Source organism: Balaenoptera musculus, chromosome 1 (assembly GCF_009873245.2).
Source record: "Balaenoptera musculus isolate JJ_BM4_2016_0621 chromosome 1, mBalMus1.pri.v3, whole genome shotgun sequence".
NCBI classification, from domain to species: domain Eukaryota; kingdom Metazoa; phylum Chordata; class Mammalia; order Artiodactyla; family Balaenopteridae; genus Balaenoptera; species Balaenoptera musculus.
In genome coordinates this window covers 75,334,628-75,356,984 of record NC_045785.1, presented here as the reverse complement: position 1 = coordinate 75,356,984, position 22,357 = coordinate 75,334,628, and the positions used below count along the sequence as shown (strand labels likewise).

The window sequence follows — 22,357 nt, the reverse complement described above, 5'->3', positions numbered from 1 at the left end:
TTTATTTTTTATTTTTTAACATCTTTATTGGAGTATAATTGCTTTACAATGTTGTGTTAGTTTCTGCTGTATAACAAAGTGAATCAGCTATATGTATACATATATCCCCATATCCCCTCCCTCTTGCATATCCCTCCAACCCTCCCTATCCCACCCCCCTAGGTGGTCACGAAGCACTGAGCTGATCTCCCTGTGCTATGCAGCTGCTTCCCATTAGCTATCTATTTTACATTTGGTAGTGTATATATGTTAATGCTACTCTTTCACTTTGTCCCAGCTTACCCTTCCCCCTTCCCTTGTCCTCAAGTCCATTCTCTATGTGTGTGTCCCTATTCCTGTCCTGCCCCTAGTATCATCAAAACCTTTTTTTTTTTTTATATTCCACATATATGTGTTAGCATACAGTATTTGTTTTTCTCTTTCTGACTTCACTCTGTATGACAGACTCTAGGTCCATCCACCTCACTACAAAGAGTTCAGTTTCGTTTCTTTTTATGGCTGAGTAATATTCCATTGTTTATATATGCCACATCTTTATTCATTCACCTGTTGATGGACACTTAGGTTGCTTCCATGTCCTGGCTATTGTAAATAGTGGTGCAAAGAACATTGTGGTACATGACTCTTTTTGAATTATGGTTTTCTCAGGGTATATGCCCAGTAGTGGGATTGCTGGGTCATATGGTAGTTCTATTTTTCGTTTTTTAAGGAACCTCCATACTGTTCTCCATAGTGGCTATACCAATTTACATTCCCACCAACAGTGCAAGAGGGTTCCCTTTTCTCCACACCCTCTCCAGAATTTATTGTTTGTAGATTTTTTGATGATGGCCATTCTGACCTGTGTGAGGTGATACCTCATTGTAGTTTTCATTTGCATTTCTCTAATGATTGGTGATGTTGAGCATCTTTTCATATGCTTCTTGGCCATCTGTATGTCTTCTTTGGAGAAATGTCTATTTAGGTCTTCTGCCCATTTTTGGATTGGGTTGTTTGTTTTTTGGATATTGAGCTGCATGTGCTGCTTGTAAATTTTGGAGAGTAATCTTCTGTCAGTTGCTTCATTTGCAAATATTTTCTCCCATTCTGAGGGCTGTTTTTTCGTCTTGTTTATGGTTTCCTTTGCTGTGCAAAAGCTTCTAAGTTTCATTAGGTCCCATTTGTTTGTTTTTGTTTTTATTTCCATTTCTCTAGGAGGTGGGTCAGAAAGGATCTTGCTGTGATTTATGTCATAGAGTGTTCTGCCTATGTTTTCCTCTAACAGTTTTATAGTGTCTGGCCTTACATTTAAGTCTTTGATCCATTTTGAGTATATTTTTGTGTATGGTGTTAGGGACTGTTCTAATTTCATTCTTTTCCATGTCGCTGCCCAGTTTTCCCAGCAACACTAATTGAAGAGGCTGTCTTTTCTCTATTGTATATTCTTGCCTGCTTTATCAAAAATAAGGTGACCGTATGTGCATGGGTTTATCTCTGGGCTTTCTATCCTGTTCCATTGATCTATATTTCCGTTTTTGTGCCAGTACCATACTGTCTTGATTACTGTAGCTTTGTAGTATACTCTGAAGTCAGGGAGCCTGATTCCTCCAGCTCTGTTTTTCTTTCTCAAGATTCCTTTGGCTATTCGGGGTCTTTTGTGTTTCCATACAAACTGTGAAATTTTTTGTTCTCATTCTGTGAAAAATGCCATTGGTAGTTTGATAGGGATTGCATTAAGTCTGTAGATTGCTTTGGGTAGTAGAGTCATTTTCACAATGTTGATTCTTCCAATCCAAGAACATGGTATATCTCTCCATCTGTTTGTATCATCTTTAATTTCTTTCATCAGTATCTTATAGTTTTCTGCATGCAGGTCTTTTGTCTCCTTAGGTAGGTTTATTCCTAGGTATTTTATTCTTTTTGTTGCAATGGTAAATGGGAGTGTTTCCTTAATTTTTCTTTCAGATTTTTCATCATTAGTGTATAGGAATGCAAGAGATTTCTGTGCATTAATTTTGTACCCTGCTACTTTACCAAATTCATTGATTAGCTCTAATAGTTTTCTGGTAGCACCTTTAGGATTCTCTATGTACAGTATCGTGTCATCTGCAAACAGTGACAGCTCAACTTCTTCTTTTCCGATTTGGATTCCTTTTATTTATTTTTCTTCTCTGATTGCTGAGGCTAAGACTTCCAAAACTATGTTGAATAATAGTGGTGAGAGTGGACACCCTTGTCTTGTTCCTGATCTTAGAGGAGATGGTTTCAGTTTTTCACCATTGAGGACAATGTTGGCTGTGGGTTTGTCATATATGGTCTTTATTATGTTGAGGTAAGTTCCCTCTGTGCCTACTTTCTGGAGGGTTTTTATCATAAACGGGTGTTAAATTTTGTTGAAAGCCTTTTCTGCATCTATTGAGATGATCATCTGGTTTTTCTCCAATTTGTTAATATGGTTTATCACATTGATTGATTTGCATATATTGAAGAATCCTTGCATTCCAGGGGTAAACCCCACTTGCTCATGGTGTATGATCCTTTTCATGTGCCGTTGGATTCTGTTTGCTAGTATTATGTTGAGGATTTTTGCATCCATGTTCATCAGTGATATTGGCCTGTAGTTTCCTTTCTTTGTGACATCTTTGTCTGGTTTTGGTATCAGGGTGATGGTGGCCTTGTAGAATGAGTTTGGGAGTGTTCCTCCCTCTGCTATATTTTCGAAGAGTTTGAGAAGGATAGGTGTTAGCTCTTCTCTGAATGTTTGATAGAATTCGCCTGTGAAGCCGCCTGGTCCTGGCCTTTTGTTTGTTGGAAGATTTTTAATCACAGTCTCAATTTCAGTGCTTGTGATTAGTCTGTTTATATTTTCTATTTCTTCCTGGTTCAGTCTCAGAAGGTTGTGCTTTTCTAAGAATCTGTCCATTTCTTCCAGGTTGTCCATTTTATTGGCATAGAGTTGCTTGTAGTAATCTCTCATGATCCTTTGTATTTCTGCAGTGTCCATTGTTACTTCTCCTTTTTCATATCTTATTCTGTGATTTGAGTCTTCTCCCTTTTTTTCTTGATGAGTCTGGCTAATGGTTTATCCATTTTGCTTATCTTTTCAAAGAACCAGCTTTTACTTTTATTGACCTTGCTATTGTTTCCTTCATTTCTTTTTCATCTATTTCTGATCTGATCTTTGTGATTTCTTTCCTTTTGCTAACTTTGGGGGGTTTTTGCTCTTCTTTCTCTAATTGCTTTAGGTGTAAGGTTAGGTTATTTATTTTAGATGTTTCTTGTTTCTTGAGGTAGGATGTATTGCTATAAACTTCCCTCTTAGAACTGCTTTTGCTGATTCCTATAGGTTTTGGGTCGTTGTGTTTTCATTGTCATTTGTTTCTAGGTATTTTTTGACTTCCTCTTTGATTTCTTCAGTGATCTCTTGGTTATTTAGTAGCATATTGTTTAGCCTTCATGTGTTTGTATTTTTCACAGATTTTTTCCTGTAATTGATATCTAGTCTCATAGCATTGTGGTCGGAAAAGATACTTGACACGATTTCAATTTTCTTAAATTTACTGATGCTTGATTTGTGACCCAAGATATGATCTATCCTGGAGAATGTTCCATGAGCACTTGAGAAGAAAGTGCATTTTGCTGTTTTTGGATGGAATGTCCTATAAATATCAATTAAGTCCATATTGTTTAATGTGTCATCTAAAGCTTGTGTTTCCTTATTTACTTTCATTTTGGATGATCTGTCCATTGGTGAAAGTGGGGTGTTAAGGTCCCCTACTATGATTGTGTTACTGTCGATTTCCCCTTTCATGGCTGTTAGCATTTGCTTTATGTATTGAGGTGCTCCTATGTTGGGTGCATAAATTTTTACAATTGTTTTATCTTCTTCTTGGATTGATCCCTTGATCATTATGTAGTGTCCTTCTTTGTCTCTTGTAATAGTCTTTATTTTAAAGTCTATTTTGTCTGATATGAGTATTGCTATTCCAGCTTTCTTTTGATTTCCATTTGTATGGAATATCTTTTTCCATCCCCTCACTTTCAGTCTGTCTGTATCCCTAGGTCTGAAGAGGGTCTCTTTTAGACAGCATATATACGGATCTTGTTTTTGTATCCATTCAGCCAGTCTGTGTCTTTTGGTTGGAGCATTTATTCCATTTACATTTAAGGTAGTTATCGATATTTATATTCCTATTACCATTTTCTTAATTGTTTTGGGTTTATTATTGTAGGTCTTTTCCTTCTCTTGTGTTTCCTGCCTAGAGAAGTTCCTTTAGCATTTGTTGTAAAGCTGGTTTGGTGGTGCTGAATTCTTTTAGATTTTGCTTGTCTGTAAAGGTTTTTATTTCTCCGTCAAATCTGACTGAGATCCTTGCTAAGTAGAGTTATCTTGGTTGTAGGTTTTTCCCTTTCATCACTTTAAATATGTCCTGCCACTCCTTTCTGGCTTACAGAGTTTCTGCTGAAAGATCAGCTGTTAACCTTATGGGGATTCCCTTGTATGTTATTTGTTGCTCTTCCCTTGCTGCTTTTAATATTTTTTCTTTGTATTTAATTTTTGATAGTTTGGTTAATATGTGTATTGGCATGTTTATCCTAGGATTTATCCTGTATGGGACTCTCTGCACTTCCTGGACTTGATTGACTATTTCCTTTCCCATATTAGGGAATTTTTCAACTATAATCTCTTCAAATATTCTCTCAATCCCTTTCTTTTTCTCTTCTTCTTACACTCCTATAATTCGAATGTTGGTGCATTTAATGTTGTCCCAGAGGTCTCTGAGACTGTCCTCAGTTCTTTTCATTCTTTTTTCTTTATTCTGCTCTGCAGTAGTTATGCCCACTATTTTATCTTCCAGATCATTTATCCATTCTTCTGCCTCAGTTATTCTGCTATTGATTCCTTCTAGAGAATTTTTAATTTATTTATTGTGTTGATCATCATTGTTTGTTTGCTCTTATTTCTTCTAGGTCCTTGTTAAATGTTTCTTGTATTTTCTGCATTCTATTTCCAAGATTTTAGATCATCTTTACTATCATTACTCTGAATTCTTTTTCGGGTAGACTGCCTGTTTCCTTTTCATTTGTTTGGTCTGTTGGGTTTTTACCTTGCTCCTTCATCTGCTGCATATTTCTCTGTCTTCTCATTTTGCTTAACTTACTGTGTTTGGGGTCTCCTTTCCGCAGGCTGCAGGTTCGTAGTTCCCGTTGTTTTTGGTGTCTGCCCCCAGTGGCTAAGGTTGGTTCAGTGGGTTTTGTAGGCTTCCTGGTGGAGGGGACTGGTGCCTGTGTTCTGGTGAATGAGGCTGGATCTTGTCTTTCTGTTGGCAGGACCATGTCTGGTGGTGTGTTTCGTGGTGTCTGTGACCTTATTATGATTTTAGGCAGTCTCTGTGCTAATGGGTGGGGTTATGTTCCTGTCTTGCTAGTTGTTTGGCATAGGGTGTCCAGCACTGTAGCTTGCTGGTCGTTGAGTGGAGCTGGGTCTTAGCATTGAGATGGAGATCTCTGGGAGAGCTTTCACCGTTTGATATTACATGGAGCCAGGAGGTCTCTGGTCTACCAATGTCCTGAACTCGGCTCTCCCACCTCAGAGGCACAGGCCTGACCCCCAGCCAGAGCACAAAGACCCAGTCAGCCACATGGCTGCTGGTCTTGGAGTACCCTGGAGAGGCCCACATTTCTTAACTATTGAATTCCCTGACATCTGAAAATGATATGGTTTCACAATCTATATAACATAATATACATCTATTCATAGCATAACACAACCTATAGAAATGTGAGCTGAATATTCTCTTCTCAGTAGGTTATAATATGTGATTCTGGCTAGCAAATTTCATTTCTAGGCAAAGAGTTTCTAATAAAAGTATACCCAGCTTCTGTGTAAACATTTTTTATTTCTATTGTCTTTCTCTGGAACATTTCCTGTGGCCTCTTATGTCTTGGATAGTAGAGGGAGATCTTATCACATTATCATTTTTAATTACTATTTATAATTTACTTGTTTGTCTTCAATGAAAATAATTAGATGTGATGGAGAATTTATGTCTTTTATATTTTTGCTTAAATTATAGGGATATCCAGGTCCTCCTGGGGTTCCAGGAGCCATGGGTCCACTGGGATTACCTGTAAGTATAGAAAAGACTTCTCTTCCCAGTCAATGCAAAACACTCTAGAATATATCATGGTATCTTGAACCTCCTCACTTCTACTTGCTCTATTATTTACTCCTCACTTCTAATAGTATAGTTCTGCAACCTAAAATAAAAAACATCTAAACTTTCTTTTGAATAACCCCATATAAGAAAACAGAGTCAGTAATCAAGCTTAGACCTATTGGACAAACAAATCACAAGCACAATTTCCAACATGTTGTTCTTAGAAATTTCCACATATTCTCAAACTGATAAAATTCATAGAAAATATACCTTTATTCAAAAACTGTTTTGAAAAACTCCATTTGTGGTTACAGAAAGATAATGAAGCCTTGTCTCTAAAGAGAAAGTTTGCTTATTAAAATTTGAAAGTTATTGTGAACTTAAATGTGAAGAATATCAGCCTTTGTGATCCCCTAAGCAGAACTATTATCAGAAATGGTTTACGCTGTTTTGTGAAGCTTCTGTTTTGAAGATAAGCCCAATCTTCCAGCATACTGATAGTTGTGTCATTGACTTCTAAAATGAGGAAGACTGATCTAGGGCATAGTTGCCAATCTTTTTACTTGTGTAAGATAAGAAATAGATTTGAGATCCTGTGTAAGTTCACTGTTTTTATCTACCTGTGTTATATAGATAAATAAATTTTGTCTTCTAAGCATTGGAGACCATTGGGTATAAAAATAATTCATTGTACTTGACTTAGTAACAAATAACAACTTAATCTTCTTTTAAGGCTATTTTTTGTGGCATGTAAATTTGGAAAATTTTGTGGCATTTTTCATGGTAACAGAAAAAAATCTATTTTTATGTGATGGGATTATCATAAGTATCTAGAGTAATGAGAAAGAAATCTTGCAAAAGTAGCCATTGGTTCTTTGATGGACCAGGGAGATTAGACTGGTCAGACTGGCTAAGTGGGTGTCTCCCTTATGTGTTGTGTCTCCCACCACTCCATATGTGCTCATCCTAAAAACTGTGTGGTCAGTGAATATTAAATACTTCCCATTCTTTTTCAGGGTGTAAACACTTAGAAATTAAATTTCTCCAAATAGTAGACTATGTCAGAAGCAGAATATTGGGGGAGGGTAGTATGGTATTTGTTTAATAATTAAAGCATATTTTTAAAAGAGACTAATCAATTTTATTTCAAGAATTCCCAAGGAGAATTACCTATCATAAGAAAGGTTGTAACTGCTGTTTTTGTAACGTTCCTGTTAATTCTATAACTGATTTTTAAATTTTCAATGTGTAGGGTCCTGTGGGGGCAAGAGGACCACCTGGGAGTCCAGGTCCTAAAGGACGAAGAGTAAGTTATCTAATCAAGGAAGTGCATTAACCTTTTGAAAAATGGCGTCATAAATAGTGATGCGTTCAGCAAAAATAGCTCTATATCTTCTAGATCATGCTTAGAGGTTGTTGGGTTTTTTCTTGTTTTCATTATATTAGATGACCTACCTACATTAATTTAAATGTAATTCATAATCATTTGTATTTATAAAACCATACTTTTCCATTTTGTGTTTTAGAAATTTCACTTATTGACAAAGAATTCTTCTTTCTTATTCCCAGCTCCCAGTTTCATTCTTTGGGGGAATTGTGAACGCAAAGATGTTTAAATTATTTTTCTACTCACAAGAGACTTCTATAGCAAGGGATAGTAACAGCTTGACAGAATAAGAGTGATAGGAAGTAGAATAAGAATACACAGGATGACTAAGAGTTTATTCACTGTGAATAAGAGGTAATATATCATCATTGTCTAATAATTATGCATAAGAATTAAATTAAAACCTTTCACTCTTTAAGTCTTTTAAACATTAAATCCTTTTTTTTTTTTTCTTTAAAGAAATAAGAACCACCATTTATTGCATGCTTGTCACGTGCCAGGCACTTTTACATATACCATCTAACCTAATACTCAAAACCACTCTAGGAAGGAGAGGCATTTATCTCAGATATTATAGTTGAGGAAAACGGGGCTCAGAGAGTTTAAGTATATGAACTGTAGACACGCAGGTCTATGGCACAACCAGGATTCAAACCTTAGTGTGTCTGATTCCAAACCCTATGCTTATTCAATACCCCTATTGAATTTTAGAGTATTTTTCCTTGATTAATTTGAATATGTGGGCTTTAAGAACTCTGTTTTCCCCCTTGGCTTTACCTTCACTTTTACAGCTAGTGAAGAAAATATTTTAAAATTCTAAAAACATGGCCTCCAAATAACAAATTTTTTTTTTAAAAACTGCCATTTTCCAGTTGGCAAATGGGAGAAAAATGCTCAGTTTAAAATAACAACTTTAGGAATTCACTGGCGGTCCAGTGGTTAGGATTTGGTGCTATCACTGCCGTGGCCCAGGTTCAATCCCTGGTCAGGGAACTAAGATCCCACAAGCTGTGCAGCATGGCCAAAAGAAAGAAAGAAAAGAAAAGAAAATAGGCAAAATAAATAAATAATGACTTTAATTTCATGTGCTGTGTTTTAGGTGAAGATTAAAGAAAGAGAGCAAATTTTTCTGTATTGTCATTTCTTTTCTGAAAAACTATTTTCCTTTCTGGCTTATGAATTTACAGTCTATAAATAATCCTGATGGCCACATCTATTTTAGCCCAAATGAGATTTAAAATAATGAAATAAAAACTCATGGAAGATGATCTGTACTCTGTCATTTTAGTGGTCTGTACCCTGCCAGCATTCACTACTTGGTCAGGTCAAATGTGTTTATTCAACTTTGTATTACTCATAGTGGGAAAGTTCAACCAGTTTTGTGACAGATTTTAAAAAACAGAAATACTTACTTTGGTTACCTAAGTAATTGAGGTCTTATTGATTATCCAGGCATAGGCCATGTACCTAAGCAAGATATGTTTCTGAACCACTTGTACTATCTGATAAGTCATATGGAAAGTTCATATTCTCTGCAGTTTTCTAACCTCCCTGTGATCCTTGGGCAAATTATTACTCTTTTCTGATTTGACACTTTGTTTTCAATTCTCACCTCTTCAAGCATCTATTTTCCTCTCATCCTCCAAATACATTTTACTGATTTGTTCCCAAATGGCGTCTCATAATTATTTAAAGTTCACCCAGTATTTTCTAAACAAGGTCTTTTTGTTTAGAAATAAGGGCTTTGTTTAATGCAAAAGTGCTTCCTTTATAGGAGAATATTTCAAATAATCAGTGAACATTGGGAATATCAAAAAGAACTAAAGACCAGAATATTTGGGAAAGAATATAGTATTATACGTTCCATTCTAGTTATCACCTAGTATCTTCTTCTCCATCAATCCATTCTCCAGTCTATTCTCACTATAGATGTGATCGTAATAAATAGCCTTTCGATATTTTCACTCACAAAAATGAGAATATATTATATGTCCAGCCCACAGGGATAAATGAAAAAAGTATCTGGCTGGGAATTCCTGTGCCCCAGCCCTTCCTTGCTACCCCAAAGGCTACCGCCCAAAGGGGGTCAATATTTCCAGCACACCTGTAACACTTTATGACACACAACTGTGTCACAGTACATTGGAGGGGAAGCTAGGCACATTTGCACTAGGAGGCCACACAAAGAACTCTCATTATGAAACTAGTGCTTGTATGCCCTTGCTGTTCTGCCTGTGATTTGTACTGTTGTCATAGGTGAACATGCAAACATCATGAATGGTAGGACCACAACCCAAGGAGTCTGCCTGTCCTGCTTCTCTCCTATCCATCCATCTGCCATTCATCTATCTAACATTTACTGATATAATACCATCTGTCAGACACTCTCTTACTGTCATGGAGGATTCAAGGTTAACTTTTTCTTAGATCTAAACCACATGGATTTTACGGTTTAATGACTTGCAGTCCAGTGGCTTTTAAAGTATCAGAGAATAGCGAAAGCTCGGACAAGCAACAATACCTGCCATCTCAGGAAATAACCTAAGCAACTTAGTATCATGAAAATTTTTCTAACTAATTTTATGAAGATTGTGTAATCCTGCCCCTTATGTAACTGAAAAAAATAACAGGATTGGCTGAAAATATTCATGTAGTTTGAGATTGTTTGATGGGAGAGTTAGCTGTAGCCAACTTTAACTTTTCCAAAAGAGGATAAAGAAAAGATTAGATTTTTTTTTTTTAACTTAACCAGAATACATTCTTCAAGAGCTTTATAGGTAGAGATTTTAAGGCAGGTATAAGAAAAAATAACTTTATCCCAAATTAGGTACCTATTATAATATTGCTTGTCTCATTTTCTTATAGCTTGTCCTGAAGCTTGTTATGTCTCAGGAGTCAAAGAATAACTCCAGGGATAACTTCTACAACCAAAATATCAAAGTGAAACTTGCAGATATTGATAAAGCTAAGCTTTTAGCTAATTAACCAACCCTTAACTGAAGCATAGAGAGGACCAAACTTTCCTAGAGTTCTGCCAGCCTTAACCTCTTAACTAGCAACCTCAGGCTTTATAGCCTTTAATTAAATATAATTGTTGTACTTAGACAATTTTTTTAACTTAATGTGGTTATCTTTGTCATCACAGTGGGAGCAGAAACTTCTCTTTCTTTTTTCCCTGTCTAGTCCTGGTTTAGTGAATGAAATTATAAATGTTAAAGTACTTTTAAGTAAAAATAATTTTTAATGGAAAACATTAAAAAATGAGTGATTATCATTAAAGTATTCCTTAATTTTGGAGGGAGTTCCTTTCAACTGTAACACTAATCAGCATTTTACTAGTGTTTAATATTCATTTTGTAAACTTCTTCTAAACTTCAAGTCCTCTATTTCAGCCTGAATTCACTTGATAACAGGATTACATCCATTTATTTTTTAACATTTGAAAAAATATTATAAACTTAATAAAGCACAGTTATTCAAAGTCTTTAGACATTTAGACATTATGTGAATCAGGTGACTCACTTATATTGATATCTGCAGGCTTCAGTTGCTTCATCTTAAAAAGCAGGGTTTAGACTAGTTCAGCCTTGACAGTGGGTAATCTATGTGCTGAGGCAGAAACTGGCAGTTAATTATGAGACTTTCTTCCTGAGCTCAATGCAGCCTTTTCTACATATATATCTAGGCAACCACTTAATCTTATTTTTATCTAAGAAATGAGACTTTTTTCAACATTTGTGGACCAAAACAAGGTTTAAAAATTCTTTTTAACTTATTACTCTATGTTTGGGGGGCGTTTGAAGCTTTATATCCTTATGGCTGCTAACTTTTAAAACCTAGACAGAATGACTTCTAACTCTAGCATTAGCCTTGGATGATCTACCATGGTGGTTGGTTGTCTAGAGTCAAAAGGGTTATTGCTCCCCACTACTCTCCCCCCTTTCTACCCTAAACAAACTTACACTTCCAATTTGTTTTTATATTAATGCTGTCATAATTCCACTGGTTACTTACTAACAAAATATCCAAGAAAGTCAGAACTTTCATGTTGCAAAGGAGTTAAGTGCCTAGTTACCAGTGGATACATTTCTAGATCTTACTAGTTTTCTGTGGTATTTTAGAATGCTAACCACTGATTCCTTTTCATATTTTCTCAGCCACGTTCTGTTATTACTCCAAAAAAATTTGGAAGTGTTTTTCATACAGGGCAGAAAAAAGAAAATAAGCATAGAAGGTGCTGGAGAAAGAGAATCAATACAGGCTACTGATAAGATGAAGGTGATTATTGGAGCAAGGTCCTGAGGGATCTTTGCACTTAAAACTTCAGAGTCATCCTTTAATCATTGTTCTCTTTTTCCATCTTCAGTTACTTAATTGTCAAACATTCCAAGGAAGCCCCCACCTCAGGACCTTTGCAGTTGCTATTTCTCCTGCCAGAATGATCTTCCCCAAGTTATTTGCATAGCCTGCAATCTCAGCTCCTTCAGGTCTACCCACATGTCACTTTAGAGAGCCTTCTCATACACCTGATCTAAAGTAGGGCCCCCCACCTTGGACTCCTTCTACTCCCTTAACCTCCTTTATTTTTCTTCATTACACTTGACTACCTATAGTCACTTTATATTTTAATTTTATATATCTATTTGTTTGTTTATAAATTCAGGGATTTGTCTCTTCTCCCTACTGTATCCTCTGGGCCTAAAACAATACCTGGCTTATAGTTGGCACTCAGTAAATGTTTGTTGAATGAACAACAACACACTTTGAAAGTCACTTATCTATTAAGTCCATACTCCTCAATTTGACATTCAAGGTCCTGTACATTAATACTTTAACTTAGTTTTGCAGTCTTTTATGGGAAAATAGGGTCAAAAAGTAAACTGGGAACAGATCATGGAGTACCTTAAATATAGACAGAAATTGTAGGGCTAGAGCTATGGCTTTAGCTTTAGTATGCCCAGTGGAGCTATAGATCCTCATGGAGTGTGAGTTTTCTCTCCAATCCTGTGGATGTGTCCAAGAGGATCAGGGTATGCACTTACCCTAAGGGCACCCAGGAAGAGAGTCCTGTTTACAGTAAGCAGGTTTTTGGGGTTTTTTGGGGGGGGGGGTGGTCTGGAGATTTTTATTTCAGAAGGTTTTTATTTACAAAATCAATTTCTTTAATAGATACAAAGTTATGCAAATAATCTCTTTGTCCTTGACCTGTTTTGAGTTTTTGCTTTTGAAGAATGGGTCAGTTTACTCCAAAGGTGTAGAATTTATGTGTGAAGAGTTGTTTCTATCAATAGTAGTCCCTTATTTTCCCTTTAATGTCTCAGCGGTCTGTAGTGATATCTTCTCCTTCATTTCTTTTTTTTTTTAATTTATTTATTCAAATTTATTTATTTTTGGCTGCGTTGGGTCTTCGTTGCTGTGCGTGGGCTTTCTCTAGTTGCACAGAGCAGGGGCTACTCTTCGTTGTGGTGTGTGGACTTCTCATTGTGGTGGCTTTTCTTTTTGCGGAGCACGGGCTCTAGGTGCGTGGGCCTCAGTAGTTGTGGCTCGCAGGCTCAGTAGTTGTGGTCTGCGGGCTCTAGAGCGCAAACTGAGTAGTTTTGGTGCACAGGCTTAGTTGCTCCACGGCATGTGGGATCTTCCTGGAAGTAAGCAGCTTTTTAATGATATAAAGCTAAACTAAGTTGGCCTCAGATGGGATACAATAGAAGATATTGAAGCCTACGGGGCTTCTTCAAATCAGCATGTTGTATTGGGAGATTTGTATCACTCTTTTGTATAGAAATATTCAGCGCCTCCTCATTGCTTATTGATTCAAATATAAACTCCAGTCCTTCACGTTTTAAATCCCAGTCTTTTCACAATTATTTATTAGTATAGAAATACTAAAAAATACTCCATGTAATCACCAGCTCAGCTAAACAAACTAGTTTTTTCATTCCTAAGTATCTTTTTTCCTGCTTCTTTACCCTTTTCTCATACTATGCCTCCATCTAGAATTTCTTTTAGAGCATGACCTCTGACTGTCAAAATAATATCTTCATTCCCTTTACAAACATGTGAAAGCTGTCTCCCTCCTTTGATCCCTTTAGCCCTTAACACACAATATCTCTGCCTATTTTATAGTTATTTATATAATTTACCTTATCTCATAATGTGGATTCCCATAACACTTAATGCAGTGCCTTTTTCACAGTAGATGTTCAGTTAATGGTTGTAGAATTGAATTAATTCCCTTGCAAAGGACTTTAAGATCTTCCAAGGACAGTTATAATTAGGCAAGGAACATATACTGTCCTCTTTCATTAGAGAATGACTTTTGCAACTGATGCTTCTTCATAACTAATTACTGAATTAATATTGATAGCAACATAGCTGAGAAGTTTTAAATTTACATGAACATTCGCAGCAGCACTTTCTATTCCTTTTCTGTGCCCCTTGCCATCTTTCAGCTGTCAAGCAGGTGCATAGCGGGGAACAGTGCAGTCAGCATTCTTTTTCTAATAAAGTGATGAGAAGAGTTCCATTCCAAAAATATAAAACTTAGGAAGACTGTTTGGACAAACAAACCCGCCACTTTAAAGTTAATTTAGAGTTGTTTTTAGAATAAATCCTGGATTTCTGCAGAGTAAATGATAAGGTAAACAAAATACTCAAATAACAAACCTATACTATAGCTACCTCAACAACTGAATCAGCTGTTTTTGTGGTCATCTGATTTACTATTTGGCATTAAATCTTGAAAACACTGACCTGATTCTCCCATGCAAATGGGTTCATCCATATACTCAGCTGTATTCTTTACTGTGTTCATGGCACAGAAACAAGCAAAAGGAGTTTTTCAACTAAAAAAGAGTCCAGTGTCTCCATTTGTAAGGATGCATAACAGTAAAAAAGAAACATTTAAAATTAACAACAGGATATTTTTTCCATCTCTAGGGGCCAAGAGGACCAGATGGTCTCTTAGGAGAACAAGGTATACAAGGTGCCAAGGTAATCACTTATTTTCTCATTTCATACACAGTTAAATATTTTTGAGCCCATATGTCCTACCTGTCTAAACACTGATGTATTTCCTTATAAAAGTATGGTTCTAAATTTTTTCTTAGTCTAAGTATGAAACATACATAAAGTTTTTACTACACACACAGAAATGTATTCTTTTTATTATTGAACTATGTATTTGATGTCTTATTTTTTGGTATGTGAGTGTATGTTAGCGTGTATAGGACCATAAGTCACATTCTGATTAACTCACCTGGTATTGATTCTTGTTAGGGTGAAAAAGGAGATCAAGGAAAAAGAGGGCCTTATGGTCTTATTGTAAGTAGTAAAATATTTCACATTAAAGATAAACATATAATATCTTCCATTTTTCTTGGTGTGTGATTCATATTTGGGGAGGGAGTTGCTTGACCCAGGCGTTTTCTTTCTTATGTAGGGTAAGACTGGAAACCCTGGAGAGAGAGGAGTTCAAGGGAAACAAGTAAGTAATTAAAAATTGCCAAGCTATAAGCAAATTTTATCCACTATATTCTGTGATACAACTCTTGTTTAGTAATCAGTATTTTAGACTAAGAGAATACAAGTTCTTTTCCTCCTTCAGTCCTTGGGTCAGTCTTTTATTGAGGCAAATTGCTTACTCAATCTGTGCCTTTTTTGTACCTATCTATAAACCGGTGGTGATAACTGATACTTTTACTTCACCTCTGTTATCATAGTTTTCCTGTAAAATCCATTTCAAGATAAAGTGGTATGATGTCATGTAAATATAACAGAATATTAATAAAGCTAACATAAGAAACTTCTTTGAGGCTTCTTGCCTAGTTTCATTTTAACTCACCTTGAGTGTTGTTTGCACCCTTGGAGTGTGGAGCTATGTGTGTCATAATGTTTTCCCATGGTACTGCTCTAAGAGTTTTTAATACTATGTAATGCTAAATATTTTCCTACCATCAAAAAATCTCAGAATTATACAATTTCTTCTCTGGAACACAAGTTCTGTGGTTATCATCACTAACTGAGGGGGAGTAAAGTGTATTTTTTAAAAAAGAGAAATATATACACACACATATATATTACACATATATACATATATAATTTTGAGCACATGAGCTTAAATGTATGGGTTTTTAATTCCATTTTTAATCATAATTTTTAATGACATTTTGATTTGTCATATACATATATGTATAAAGTTATTAAATTAGATCATAATTTAAATATACTGCAACTGAAGAGTCAGAAAAGGATAGGACAGAAATGTTTTAGCTGCTGTAGTAATTATCACTAATGTCACTGCATTTACTTGTTCCTCTTTGAAATCTGCTGCCCCCTGCCGGTTGTTTCCCATAATAGCATTATATTTGCCAATGGTCAAACCTAAAGTAGCAGAGACTTAAAAGAGAAAAATGACTGTATCCAGGGAAAGACCTTGTGTGTGACATTATATTATTAATTGAAGTCATCACCAAAGAACATTCCTTGAGTATTAATATTCATCATCTACGTTTCTATTATATCAATGTAAATGGTGTTTCTGGAGATTCTTTTCACTTTGCTACACTGTATACAAAACCAATATGTTGTAGTTGAGTGGAGAAATTTGGAATTTATCAGGTCCATTCCTCTTACTTTAGAAAAATAAGGCCAAGAGAAATAAAATTACTTACTCATTTTGTACATTGTTGACATTCCTTAGAGTTTTACCTTCATTTTCAGCCTATCAGATATGCATGGATAAATGTAAATTTTGATATTTGATTTTCTCAATCAAATAAGTTACTAGAACCATTTTGTAATGGTAGCTTATGGCAAACAAGTTTCATAGACTACCGGAAGAGTAAAGTTACCTTAGTGAGTGACAGTAAATCATGAGTTAATACTAGTTGTTGAGGTTTACTTAACTTCATACCTACATTGTCTCCTCGGCCTTGATCGAACTGAAAGAGACTTTTGAGATCTGAGGGAAGCTTGGATCAATTAATCCAAAAAATCCAGATGCCCCAAAGATTTATTTGATCCTGCACGGTAATCTCAGCGTCTCTCATCATTTATGCAATGTCAACAAGCAGGCAGTGCTGTATAATAGAAAGATACACTGGAGATCAGATTGACCTTTGTTCTAGTGCACGCTCCTAATAGCTGTATAGTCTTGGTTAGATTGGTTAGCTCTCTGGATCATATTTTCTTCATCTGTAAAATAAAGATACATCTCTAAATTGTCATAATTCTAAAGCTAGGTATTACAAGGAAATTGGTAACACATATAGTACTCTGCTAGTCCAGATAAACAGGAGAAGTATATTTGTCTATGGGCCAACATTGTTTCGTATACTTGCCTTCCATCCACACGTATATCTGACTCAAAGGGCGAATCAGGAAGAAAGGATATGATTCATTATGTTAATAAGGTGATAAAGCCTGAGTAACTTTTTAGTTTTCTAAATCTTACAAAAACTATAACAGCTCATACATTACTGATTTTTATCTAGATATTCTTTCAGTTGATGAGTTAAGGGTATTAAATTCTCCAACTATGATTTTGTATTTGTCTGTGTCTCTCTTTAATTCTGTCAGAGTTTGCTTTATGTATTTTGAAACTATTTTTAGAGTATTCACATTATGATTACTATGTCTTCCCAATCAACTGAGCCTTTTATCATTACAAAATGTTCCTCTTTATCTCTGGTAATACTTTTTATCCCTGGTAATACTGTTTGTTTTGAAATCTACTGTATTTGATATGTAAGTCTCTCTAGCTGTTTGCATGGCGTATCTTTTTCATTCATTTATTTTCAAACCATCTGTGCCTTGATGTTTAAAGTGAATGTCTTAAAGTTAGATCTTGCCTTTTTATTCATTCCAACAACCTCTGCCTTTTAATTAGTGTTTGCTCCATTTCCACTTAATGTAGTTATTGATGTGGTTGGATTTAGGTCTACCATTTTTATGGCTGTTTCTCCTCTGTCGTGGCGGCAGTAGTGGTGTGCCGCGCCTTCTTTAGGCACTGAATGATTTTGAGAACGCCACTCTAATTTAACTATTCGCTTTTTAGCTCTACTTCTCATTATTACCTTTAAGTGGTTATTCTAGGTCGGGAGTCAGCAAGCTTTCTCTGTAAAGTGCCACAAAATATTTCAGGCTTCGTGGGCCGTATGGTCTCTGTCACAACTACTCAGCTCTAGTGTCATCATAGTGTGAAAGCAGCCATAGATGGTATATAAAGGAATGAGCATGACTATTCAAAAAAAACTATTTACAAAATCAGATGATGGTCCAAATTTGGCCCTCAGACTGTAGTTTGCCAACCCGTGGTTTAGGGATCACATTGTAACTTTCCACTGTCTACTTAGAGTTAATACAGTAATACTTAACATAATTGTAAGAAACTTGCAGCCATAGAGACCTGTTTACCAGCATCCTGTCTTATATGCTCTATTTGTTTTATATCTATATAAGTTATAAACCCCATATTGCAAAGTTAAAATTCTACTTTAATATAAATAAAATACTTTTTGCTTTAATATAAATGAAACATAAATTAGAGATATTTAGGAGGAAAGTAGTGATTTTTAAAATTATCCATGCATTTACTATTTCTGGTGCTCTTCATTCCTTTCTACAGATGCACATTTCTAAGTGGTATACTTCCCTGCAGCCTATAGAACTTCCTTTAGATTTCTTATAGTCAGGTTCTTCTAGTAATGAATTCTCTTAGTTTTTCTTTATTTCACCTTTATTCTTGAAGGATATTTTCACTGGTTATAGAATTCTGGGTCAACAGGGTTTTTTGTTTGTTTGTTTCTATTCAGCATTGTAAAGATGACATGCCATTTATTTTTGGCCTGCATTATTTCTGATGAGAAGTCCACACTTATCTTTATCATTATTCCCCTGCATATAATGTATCATTTTTCTCTGGCTGCTTTCAAGAGTCTCTCTTTATCTTTGGCTTTCAGTAGTTTGACTATGATGTGTCTAGATGGATTTTCTTTACATTTATCCAGCTTAATGTTTGCTGAGTTTCTTGCGTGTGTAAATTTGCCTTCACTAAATTTGGAAATTTTTCAACTTTTTTTTCGGATTTTTTTTCTACACCATTTTCTCTCTCCTTTCCTTCTTGTATTCTAATTAAATATATGTTAGTCATTTTGATTACCTTAGATCCCTGGGGCCCTGTTCATTCCTACTTCAATCTTTCTTTTTCCTGTTTTTTTTTTTTTTTTTTTTTTCCAATTGGGCAACCCGAATCTATCTTCTCTAACTTGTTAAGCTTTTCAATAAAATTTTATTTATGATGTTGTATTTTTAAGTTTTATCTGGATATTTAATTTTCAGCTCTATAATTGTCATTGTTTCTTTTTACAAATGTTCTTTCTCTTCTGGGATTTCCTATTTGTTTATTCATCATGAGTACATTTTTATTTACATTATTGAGCATATTTATACGAACTACTTTAAAATCATTGTGTGATACATAATAACATCTGTGTAATCTTGAGTTTGGTCTCCATTAATTGCCTTTTCTTATAAATATGGGAAATTTTCCCTGTTTGATAATTTTGAATTGTATCTTGAACATTTTGACTGATTCATTTTAGCGACTCTAAAGTCTGTTATATTTCTTTGAAGAGTATTGTTTTGTTTTTAATTTGGCAGGCAGTTAACTTGGCTGGTAAAACTCCAAGTTTTCTCTCCTCTGTGGTAGGTGGCTGCTGAAATCTCTATTAAGTTCTTTTAGCCTTGTCTGGGCTACTTGGCATCTGCCATACCAATATAAACCTTAAATGTCAGCAAGAGCTATAAGCAGAGTTTATATTTGCAATCTGAGGCTCCTCTCTGGCTCTTTCTTTCACCACTTTTCACCATCTATGGTCACTTCAAATTCTGCCCTAGGGTCCTCCATGCCAATAAGACTGAAGATTTCTATCCTACTTTATTTTAACCATCTTGTATGGCTTCTCCTCTGGCTAAAAGCCATATAAAAAAATCAGAAACTCACCTAGTGTCATTCCCTTCTTTCAAGTGTAGACCCTACTACTCTAGTTCCTGCCTATTTTTGGTCTTTCTCCAGTGCTTTCATATCTTTCCTTTTTAATATTTTATCTTGGGTTTATAGTTATTTCTATATAGATTGGTTTGATAGGAGCAACTTGGCCAGTATTGGAAGTGGAAACACTTAGCATTTCTTCTTTAAATATAGTTTTCTCTGTAGTAACTCAGAATACTTGAGAAGCACTTATTTCATAATCTTTACAATACAAAAAGTATACAGTATTAACTGTATTCTTTCCCGTTCTTCAGACAATGAAGCAGAATGCACACATTTTCATGATCCTACAGTGAAAGTGTGGCAATAGAAATAACATTTATATACTCCCTTGCCTATTCTCACAAAGTGTCTTGATGATGCTCTAAACATGTTTATTTAAAATGGAAAGGCATTGAATGCTTGATTTCTCATGGAATTCAGTAAAAAGCAGTTTAGTGTAGTGGAAGAGCATGGCATTGGAGTCAGACACATTCGAGGTCAGATTCTGGTTCTGTCACTTATAGCTGTTTTGACTTTGTACAAATTATTTAACCTCTCTGAGCCTCAGTTTCCCTATCATTAAAATGAGATACCTTTTATAGTTATAACAAATGATGCTCATTATGTGCTCAGCACAGGCTCTCGATAAATAGCAACCACCATAGTCGTTATCCTCCTGGTCATCATTGTCATAATTGCTGAGATGCATCATAGAGCAAGGAGTTGTACTACAAATAATGTATTTCAGTAGCATCTGAAAAGCCTTAAAGGGAATTTTTATTTTGTGCCAGCTTTTGCTTTTCTTCTTCATCTCCAATAAAAATAATTAGAATCCATTTAGGTCACTTCATAGCTTTGCCTAACAGCACTTATGCACCATTAACAGTATTACAAGTACATATTAAGCTTAATATTGTGTGCAAACACACTTTACAAAGCAAACTGGGCAGACATTATTTAAGGTTCTGAACTCTTGCTGTATGTTCAGTTGGTATACCAGGCACAGAGGGATCCCTTATATTGATCCCTTAATTTAGGAGTCTGGAGTACATGAGTAGCAGATGATTTTCATGATTGAAACATGGTCTTACTCCAATAGGAGTCCATGAGATTTTCCATATCTCCCTTTCTCTAACCGGACAATCATATGTAACTAAACATAGCATTGATAATCATAACTTAGAGGATTCTTTGTTGCTAGAAATATTGAACGTCTTTACTTCCAATTTAATATCATATTTTTTTAGATTTCAATTTTAAGATAAAATGGTCATTGCGATCTGCTGTATAATTGCCAAACTTCCCAAGGTCAGTAATGTAGAAGAGTAGAAGCAGCACATTGCAAATAAACAAGGGCAGTATTTTATACATCATTAGTAGTCATCAGTGTCCGGCACACAGTACATGCTCAGTTAATCTTTAAATGGAAGGATCAAAGAGGACCTGGAATTTAATTTAGAGTGTTACATACCATTTTAGAATATACCCCCATATCTAAGACTCAATTTTATGGTACCGTAGGTGGCATGATGTAAAAATGGAGGAAAATAAAGAACATTGGAGAGGTCCAATTTGATCATTTCTGGTCATCTAGGTTCTGAGAGCTTTGTGCCTTCCCAGGTTATAAGGGCATAAGTCATACTTATTAATACATCACAAGTATATTATTTTTGAAAAACACTTTTTATATTGACATTAAAAGTATAAAAGAATCCAAATCTAAAATAATTCTGGATGACAAATATTTGTCACTGTATAGGAGTGGAGATTAAATATAAAGAATACAGGTAGATATAAAGAACTCCTACAACTCAACAACAAAATAATAAACAACACAATGAAAAAATGAGCAAAAGGACTTGAGTAAGCATTCCTCTAAAGAAGATATGCAAACGGCCAATAAATATATGAATATATGCTCAGTATCACTAGTCATTAGGGAAATACAAATCGAAACCACATTGAGATACCACTTCCCATCCAAAATGACTATTATTAAACACACACACACACCTATATATACAGAAAAAATAACCAGTGTTGGCAAGGATGTGGAGAAATGGGAATCCTTGTACTATGCTGGTGGGAATGTAAAATGGTGGAGCTGCTGTAGAAAACAGTATGCCTAGCTCCTCAAACGGTTAAACATAGAATTGCATATAATCCATCAATTCCACTTCTTCGTATATACCCCAAAGAATAGAAAGCAGGGATACAAACAGATACTTGTACATCAATGTTTATAGGAGCATTAGTCGCAATATCCAAAGGGTAGAAAACCCCAAGTGTTCATTGATGATGAATGGATAAACAAAATGTGGTATATACATACAAGGGAATATTATTCAACCTTGAAAAGGAAGGAAGTCTTGACACATGTTACAAATGGATGAACCTTGAAGACATTATGCTACATGAAATAAGCCAGACACAGAAGAACAAATATTGTATGATTCCACTTATATAAGGTACTTAAAGTAGTCAAATTCATAGAGACAGAAAGTAGAGTCATGGTTGCCAGGGGAAGAGGGTAGGGGATAGGGAGTTATTTAATGGGTACAGAGTTTCAATTTGGGAAGATAAAAAGTTCTGAAAATAGGTGGTGGTGATGGTAGCACAACAATGTGAATATACTTAATGCCACAGTACTGTAAATTTACACATACTATACACTTAAAAATTGCTAAAGTGGTGAATTTTATGTTATGCGTATTTTACCACAAAAGAAAAAACAAATAGAAGTAGACAGAAAAATTAGATGGGAGGATCTTGAGGGAAAGCTGAGGTAGGGAAACTGAC

At 35.3% G+C, this 22,357-nt stretch overlaps 1 protein-coding gene across 6 annotated transcripts in view; it reads left to right on the top strand.

Annotated features, from left to right (window-relative positions):
* Positions 1-22,357, top strand: part of COL24A1 (collagen type XXIV alpha 1 chain) — a 389,657-nt gene that overhangs the window by 232,184 nt on the left and 135,116 nt on the right. For all 6 annotated transcript variants that reach the window (XM_036826641.1, XM_036826634.1, XM_036826651.1 and 3 more), the window contains 5 exons: positions 6,057-6,110; positions 7,393-7,446; positions 14,464-14,517; positions 14,803-14,847; positions 14,966-15,010. In XM_036826641.1, coding sequence (XP_036682536.1) covers positions 6,057-6,110; positions 7,393-7,446; positions 14,464-14,517; positions 14,803-14,847; positions 14,966-15,010 — 252 coding nt within the window. The remainder of the gene's footprint in view (positions 1-6,056; positions 6,111-7,392; positions 7,447-14,463; positions 14,518-14,802; positions 14,848-14,965; positions 15,011-22,357) is intronic.